The sequence below is a fragment of the Octodon degus genome, unplaced genomic scaffold (assembly GCF_000260255.1).
Source record: "Octodon degus isolate 3935 unplaced genomic scaffold, OctDeg1.0 scaffold00042, whole genome shotgun sequence".
Taxonomy (NCBI): domain Eukaryota; kingdom Metazoa; phylum Chordata; class Mammalia; order Rodentia; family Octodontidae; genus Octodon; species Octodon degus.
Window position 1 is genome coordinate 10,478,072 of NW_004524618.1, and position 8,919 is coordinate 10,486,990.

Sequence of the window (8,919 nt, forward strand, 5' to 3'; positions counted from 1 at the left end):
GTTTCTGAAGGCTGAGTTGACAGAAGGTCTTTGGTTAGTTCTATAACTTCCTAAAAGAGAAAAACAAAAACCACAGCATTATTTTTTAATTCACACTGTCAACTTTTAGTTTTGATTAATGACAGCTATTATACCATTTATCAACTACTATTTCATGTATAGCTCATAGCACTATTAGGAGAGTACTATGATTATCTCCAAGTAGAACTGAGATACAATCTTTTACACTAGAAAGCAGTGGAGCTGTAGAAGCCTATACAGATATCCTCAACCACAAAATATGAATGGACACAGGATAGACTTAAGCTTATACCATGCATTACTTCTAACTGCCTGTTTTCTCTAAACATAAAAAAAATGAAGGGAATGAATTATAAGATCTTTTTTTACAATGTCATCTATTTCAAGCCGCTGTACTGTTTTACAAGGCATTATTCAGCACCAGTACTGACTGTCTAGCCAACAACCTCTCACAAATCCCCAAACACTTGATACACCCTTATTAATAAGCAAAATGTTCCTACGTTATATATTATCTCTACTCAAATACTATAGACAAACATAAAAAAGCAGTAGTCTTCCTACTCATTAACTATAAACCTTACCTAAACTATAAGCAAATTAGCATTAGACTTAAAATATTCTACACCTTAGTATTTATTAGGCACATTAGCACAGCTTCATTTGAAAGGAAAAAATAATAAAAGTAACAGGCAGGCAATGCCTTTCTGTGTGGCAAATATCTTTTCTAACTCAGGGTTATATTTGTCTGTTAGATTCAAGTCTTAGCATCAGTTTAAAAACTTGGGAAGCAGTACAAATTGATAGTATTCTGTTACCTATTTGCTTGCTTTTACTCTACTGAAAATCTATACTATTTATATCTGACTTAAGAATTTGCATAAATGTTCCCCTACAATGCTGAATTTAAAATAGACTTGTGTGTATGGGAGAAAAACTGGAGAAATTAAACTCAGTTTCTTTTGGCTCTCACTGAGGTTTCGTAACAGCAGTTCTGGTTCATTAGCCAAGAAAGTTAAAGATTACCTCTCTCCTGAAGATTCTAAATCTAAAAACTAATATTTTGGTTTAAAAAGAAAAAAGGGGGGAATAGTAAACCACTGGAGAAAAGCTAGCTGCATGGATTAAAAACTAGAAGACTCAGATTTGAGTTCAAAAGTTCAGAATACTATCTCTAAATTTTGCCAAGCAGCCATTCAAATTTTTCCTGCAGCACCGAAGGTAGGACATGACAGTGTTTTTGAAGTGCTGACGTTGCAAACCAGCCTCGGCAAGCTTGGCAAGCACTCTACCAGAGTCACACTCCAGCCCTCAAATACTTGTCAATCAGTATTTCGCAAAACAAGCAAAGAAGTCCAGATAATGTTGTAAATGGTAGAAATTATCTAGTTTTGTCTTATTAACCACTTTCAGAACTCAGGATGTAATCTAGTGAGACTGACTCAAGCCCCCACAAAATGCCTTCAGTAAATACTTCCACATCCTACTAAGGATCATTTAACTAATAAAGCACATGCACAAATCTCAGGTTTGTGGTCTGATTTAGAACTCCTTTCCTTTTAAGAAAGGGTATTTTTCTTACTGTCTACATAAGGGAAAGTATTTTCACCAAAGAGAAGGGTCCTGAAAAGCTGTGCATATTACAAAGAATTTTCAGAGTCCTAAGCTGAAATGACCCTTTTCATAAAAAACAAGCTCCAGAGCATTTTCCTAATGCCTTATAATTCTGCCATGGTTTTATACACCCCTCCCACAAAACTATGAAGAACCTGTAATTTTTTTCTTTACATGTGCACATGGACCAAAGTATCAGAGAAGCTACTTTACGTATGAGGGGGTTCTTAAAGGTACATACCATTAATTACTTTTCCTCCCCCAAGTCTGAGTTCTGAAACTGCTCCTTCACTGACAGATGGGCAGCAGTTACAGTAATCGCCAATTCCAGGAAGCATCAGGTGTTGTGATCTACATATCAGCAGGTCAAAGGGGGTGCACTCAAGCACTCTGCTTACTGAAGGAAGGCGTTTCGGGGATGCAGAGAGCCACTGTAATATATGAGACAAGTGACTTGACCCCTGCCTCCTTTAGAACCAGTTTATTTAGCAAAACAGCCTAATAAATTGACCATCTTTTTTATTATCATAGACTGTCTGGGGATTAGCTAGCCTGGATTTTACTTCCCATATTGTTTAAGGGGGGGGGGAGGCAGGGCTTCATTAGATGAATATGCTGCCTTCTGCATAACTATTCTATACGAAAGACAGTATATAAAAACAGTAAATGCAGAAACCGAACTAGAAAAAAAAAAGAGAAACCTTACTTGAAAAACAGAAGCCATTGGAGAAAAGGACATATTATAATCAAAAGACAAATATATTAATAACCAGGGTAAGGACAGATTCCATAAGAGGAACATAAAATAAAAAAACCACATAGTGGGCCAAAAATATGAAATTAGGAAGCAGCTGAGATTTCTCAGCAAAATTAACAAACAAAATTAAAGGCCAATGGCACAAGATATGTCCCAGAAAGAAGAAAAATCAGGGGACAGGAACACAAAGCAAAATGTATTCTGTACCTGTAGTCTCGACAGAGATTGTTACTAGGTGGAATCATATACCTAAATGATTTTCAGACTTTCATCTAATCTTTAAAAAATGCTTTCCATCTTCGAGTTTTCAGTTTAAAACAGACCTATATCTATAACCAAATTCAAAATTTTCCTCTCATGACAGAGTTAGAGATAAACTAATCAAACATTCTGTATTATCAATCTCTGCAGTATTAGCACTTAAGCTTTCTGAGTCTGTATCCTAATATGTATCCACATATTAGCTATTTAGTTCATAATAATTATTAGTAGCTATTTAATTCAATAAAATTAAAAATTTAGCTCCTCACTTATCCTAGCTAACTTCAAATAGCCACATATACTTAGTGACCATGGTACTGAATAGAAGAGAACATTTCCATCATTACAGAAAGTTCCACTGGACAGCGCTATTCTAAATCGTTAAAGGGGATATTGATTTATAGATGAGTCTCAGGTTATTAACTAAACCCTAGGACCTTGTAGGTACTACTGTACAAGAGTTTTTTCCTGTACCATTCTCCACTACAGATCATATTAAGGCTCCATGACTTAAGACTATTTATTCTAGAAATAGTATAATTACTTGACAATAATGCTATTTCAAACTCCACCCTCAACTCCCCCTCCACCAGTTCCATATTTAATTGTCCCTTCCACTGTTAAGAAAGCAATATAGGGTATCAAATATGAAGAAAACATTGAATGCCAATGTTTCTTCAAAGAAAAAAAAAGGGCTGCATTAAAGCTGAGATATGGGCCATCTCTCTTAAGGCAAAAAGGAAGCCGGTACTCCAAAGAAGTGTTTCCTTTGCCACTTCATCATTAGTACATATTCATTGAATATGTGAGCAGATCAAATGAATGGAAGAGTAAACCATCAAGTGTTCTTTACAAAAGGACTCAGCCCGGAGAATTTGTCCTCAAAACACCCTTATTTCTCTTACTGACTGGCACACTGAAATCCATAGCCTGGCTTCTGCATAATGAAAAAGGGATCCTATTCAATTCTCAGAGCTTTTAAACATAACATACTGCTGTAAATGTATCGTAAACCTAGAATTTGGAAATTCTCAACTTAATTTTAATAATGCTCAGCTCAGATAAACTCTTTCAAAATCCCAACTATAGACCTCACTTGTGTTGTTTGCTTGCAGTTGTAATAGTCCTAAAACCTCACAGTTTTAAAGGGCAACAGGATGATAAAGGGAAATATTATGTGGATAAGATAAAGAATCAGGAGAGACATCATCAAAATACCCTGGAAACTTAAAACTCTGGTTCAGAATTTTAAATTCTCAACATGAAAAATCATATATATGTAGTATTCACAAATTATGGAAGGTGTTATTTTTAACTCCCATCCTGAAAACCACAGATACTTACACTCATAGTTTTACATTTGTCTCGAAACCCCAACACCAAGTAAGATTTATTTATTTTTTACCAATTAAGTTTTATACTTACTCAAATCTCCATGACAAAATATCTGTTTTAGCACATCAACTCAACTTCAGCAAGGGCCAAAATTTGCACTGTAAAAATTTGATCTTAACTTCAAATAACTATATAACATTACTACAGAAAACATGCTTCTCTAGACATTTTTGTTTTGTATTTTTAATACAAGGTGTAACCCACTAGTTGTTAACAGAAAAGCCACACTTTAAACAATCTTAATCAGTTTATATTTTTCCCTTTTAATCTTTAAGTTAATTTCCCTTGCCAACTCTTGAAAAATAAAAGCATGTTCCATTATAAAGTTTCTTCTCTTGAAATTTTGAGACTTTCAAAATCAACCCAGTTTTTAAAAAAATCCCAGGAGTACACAGGTTTTTATAATCACAATGCTTCATTCATTTTGCCATAAACAAATTAAGGAAAGAACTCTTTCTCTACAAGCCCAAGTGTTTATATACACATATGGGGGGCAGCGCATCCTCCTACAAGTGTACTTTGAGTACCATTTTAAACAATAAATCATGTGAAAAACATAACACTCTTTTTAAGCAATGCTAGCTGCAACTGTCCACCCACACTTACTTGTAAATCTTTCTTCAATTTTAGCAAATCTTCATTTTCTCCATTTCCAGATAATGCAGCTTCTACTTGCTGGAGTTGAGCTTTGTAGCTTGCCAGCTGTTTTGCTAGATCCTCTGACATCTGGGGAAAATGTAACAGCACTGAGTATCAAACCATAAAAATTATTTTCCTAATCTGTCTGAATTCACAAGTTTTGCACCTGTCTTACTAACATTGAAGCTTAATCTGCCATTCCTTGTACTTTTACTTCAGACCTGAGCTAATCCACAAACGTCAAGGCAACAGATTCTGCAAGTCACAAATATGTCTGTGACAAATTCAATATAGAAAGATAAAAAATGGTTAAGAGGTAAAGGAGAAGTTTTAGTTTTAGTTCATTATAGGCAACGCAGTGTTTGGCTCCATGATCAGTTTATTACATGTTGTTTAAATAGCACTAGTCTGTTAGGAGTCTCAAAACTTCGAGGGGAAAAAAACCCTTAATTTTTAAGCATGACGGAATATGTTCAAAGCGAAATAAAAACGTTTTTTAGTTAACTACACAAATACCATCCCTCACTTGAATTTATTATTCAGCTGAGTACACGTAGCTCTCCAGAACAGAAATCCTCCACCCAGCCTCTGAAATGTCCAGCTACTGATGTATTTTTAAGCAACACCACCATATAATCTCGCATGCAGAAACACCCTAAAAAACGTGTCTTTCGCCAGATGCCGTTCGTAACCCTGAAAAGGAGCTACGCATTAACACTCCCTGATAATCAGTGAGCAAAACCACACGCGACTTCCTAGGGCTTCCGCAAAATTCCCGTCCAGGGAGCCTGGAATCCGGAAGGATTCCCCACGCCGCCCTCCGCCGGCCGCCCAACACCTCCGAGCCCGCCACAGCCTGCCGATCCTCAGACCGCGACGCGGGCATCCCCGCCCACGGACCCCCGGCCGACCCTGCCCGAGCTCTGGGCGGGACGCACCCCGACGGTGGCTCCGGGACGGCCGTGATCGCCGCCGCGGCCCGGCGTGGAGGAGCGGCGGCCTCCGAACCCACCGCCCGCGCTCACACCCGCCCTGCGCGGCTGGCGCCCGGCCCCGGCCTCCGCGTCCACCCGGGAGCGACCGAGGCCCGGCGAGGCCTGCCTCTCCCTCACCGAGTTTGTTACCTTGTGTGGGACCAGGGGTGGGGCGGCGGGAAGGGGTCGGGCAGATGGGCCCAGGGGCGGCGGCGGTAGCAGAAGCGGCAACAGTAGGGGGAAAAAAAAATTCTCCTGTGAAGGCGATTCAGTCCCAAAAGGAAGAACTCCGTCGGCAGTGAGGGGGAGGGGAGGAAAGCCAGGCGACGGAAAGAGGAAAAGACAAGGCAAGCAAAGTATCGCGAGACACAAGTTAACGCGAGATGCTCCTTGGGTTACGTGATTCGCAGCGCCCTTTGCCTTGCGTCTGCAGCGCCAAGTGGGCGGGGCCAGGCGGGGAGGAAGTGGCGTAGCGGGCGGCGCCCGCGGGAGTACGGGTTCTTGGAGCCTGAGTTCCGGCTTGGAACCGGAGCGTCAGGGTGGTTGTGGGGGGTTGGCGGGGTGGCCCGCGCAGTGCTCCCGTGTGAGCTGGTGGGAGGAGCAAGATGCGACGCGGCCCTTATGCTAATGAATTTCAAAGTGTAGCCCGCGAGTCGGCCCCGCTTGCGTCTCCTGGGAGGTCAGGGGCACGGTGTATTGAGTCTCCCTGAGCGGCCGGATCCAGAAGTTCTGTGGGTGGGCCCCGCGGTGTGTTTCTGCAAGCCTTTTGGTCGGTTCCGGCCACGAACTAGGTAGAGGAAAAACCTTAGTAACAAAACTGGGCGGCAAAACTCGGCGAACAGTTTCCAATTTAATAGTCTGGAAGGATGAGCGGAGTGTTGCATTTATGTTCAAATATGCACCTGGCGTAATAGCGTATGTAATAGTACCGTATGTTTGCGTTTTGTAGGATGCCTTGAGCTGTCCGGGTGTTTGCACGGGCGGTACTCCTCCCTCGCCCTCCTCTTTCCCTGCCACCGTGTTTATCAGTTTATTTCAATCTTTAAAAAACAGATAAAGAGGGCCGGCCAAATAGCTCAGCGGATTAAAGCGGCCGCAAGCAGGAGTAGGGGCCAGGGATTGGATCCATGAGACAGCAATTAAGACTGAGTATGGTGGTGCGCTCCTGTAATCCCAGCTCTGGGGAGCCTGTAAACGGGCAGATCACTACGAGTCCAATCTAGTAGTGAGACCCTGAATGTTATGGGTCAGCTCTGCATAGGAACCAGATCAGCCAGATAGAAATTTGAATAGAGCCTTTTATTTACGGAGCTCAGGTCGTAAGCCACTTCTCTCGCAGGAGAAGGCTGATTGGCCCAAAGGTAGGTAGCAAGGGGGTATTTATAACAGAAATCACATCCAGTTTGCTAAGCAAACTTGTTATCTAGTACAGAACAACAGAAACTGCATTCATTTGACACAGCTGCAAACTTCATAACTAAAAGGTCTTTTACAGCTTAGTGATAAGTGTATATTTTTACAAGATACATCTTAAGCTACAGTTACAGGAGATGGTTGGGGAGGGAGTTTGTGTTAGCTTGCTGCCTTGACAAGAAACAGTTATTTATTGTTGAACAGCCTTGAGCCGAAAGGGAGAACACATTTCTTAGAGCAGATAACAGGAAGCACAAGGGGTTTTTATAATTTTCTACAATTAAGGCACAAAACTCTATTAACCCTTTACACTGAACACCCTGTAGACCCTTCCCTAAACATACACACACACAAAGATCTGACACAAAAACGGGATGTTGGGAAGGAACCATCCTTGAACGACTGGGTTCGGTTACTGGACCCATAAGAGCTCAGATGGAACCGTGGGAACATCTTCAGATCCTTGCTCCCTCTTGAAGGAGCCCTCTTCCTCTCCACGCACCCACATGTAATCAGAATAGTGAGTCAGGTAACCTGTGCGCAAGAAGCAAGGGAATCGAAGTTGGGTTGGTAGGTGTGACTGCAGAGGAAAGCAACTTGGAAAAGCGGAAAATGCCGCGGAGGGCACCAGTGTACAGCTACTATTAAAGAAAGCCAAAGCCGGATATACCTTTTCTTGGATTGAGATTTGTTTAAAAGCATCGTTTTTGGCACATGGTTCTTGTCCTAATTGTATATTTTAAGAACTGCCTCAAATCAACAACTTTTGACATTGCCAGTCCTATGGAAAACCCACTAGTATTATGGACTATTGAACTATATTGGATTATTTTGCTGAATTCACGCACCTACAATATTTAAATGGCAACAGAATACCCATCTCTGACAAAACGAAAAAAAAAGTGGGGAGGTATAAATGAAGGACCATTTTGTACCTGTAAATACAAAATAGTTAAGATATACAGCTACAATCTCTTAATTCAATGAGAAGAAAGATTTATACTAATAGTGTTTGGACAGGATATCATGTCTGCATCTTGTACATGAATAACTCCTATGAAGACGACAATATGCAATGTATTAATCATTGTAAATATCTTACTAACCTGTTTTGATACTGTCTCATTGCTATTTGTTTCTCAATAAAATTAATTTTAAAAAACTGTGAAGTTTTCACTTGCAGTCATGTAAAATAGCTCTCAAATGAGGATTTTTTTCTCAATCTCCTAAAATAGAAAATAGGAAAATACTTGTTACATGTTCCAGCATAGATTAATAGGCCATCTTGGTAGTTTTATTTTCAAGATTGTTTTTAAGCTTTCCATCTAGGTAACAGATTTATAGAGAAAAGCTAATCTGGGGCGATAACTCAGTGGTCTAAGCACCTGCCTGGCAAGCACAAGGACCCAGGTTTGATCCTCTGTACCCCATGGTGTGGGGGCTCTGGAACCGGGTGTGGTGGTGAGTGTCTGTAATCCTAGTGCTGTGGAGACTGAGATAGGAGGATCATTATAAGTCTGAGCTGTGTAGCAAGACCCTGTACCAAATAAAAACAATTTAAAAAGCTGTATTGAATTTTAATTATCATAAAGAGATGATTACATTTGTATGTACCAGACAGCCTCTGAATACACGTATTTTCTTAATAATGTGGTGGTAGACAAAACTGGAGCAAGTGTAAGCTTTGACTAAGAGTGGTGTTTGAAATAGGCTTTCTTTTTTTGTATATTTTTTTATTGAGAAATATGAATGAGACAGTTTCACAGCTGATTAACAGGACAGTTTTAATAATCAATACACTGTACATTGTTATCTTCTTAGTGGTTATCCATAGTACAAGAAGCA

The 8,919-nt window shown here is 40.3% G+C and overlaps 1 protein-coding gene across 1 annotated transcript in view; it reads right to left on the bottom strand.

The window, feature by feature from the left end:
- Smndc1 (survival motor neuron domain containing 1) overlaps positions 1-6,012 on the bottom strand; it is a 10,180-nt gene extending 4,168 nt beyond the window's left edge. The window contains exons 1-3 of the mRNA XM_023715501.1: positions 5,812-6,012; positions 4,655-4,774; positions 9-50 (exon numbers count right to left, since the gene is read on the bottom strand). Coding sequence (XP_023571269.1) covers positions 9-50; positions 4,655-4,774 — 162 coding nt within the window. The 5' untranslated portion in view covers positions 5,812-6,012. The remainder of the gene's footprint in view (positions 1-8; positions 51-4,654; positions 4,775-5,811) is intronic.
- Between the last annotated feature and the right edge of the window lie 2,907 nt (positions 6,013-8,919).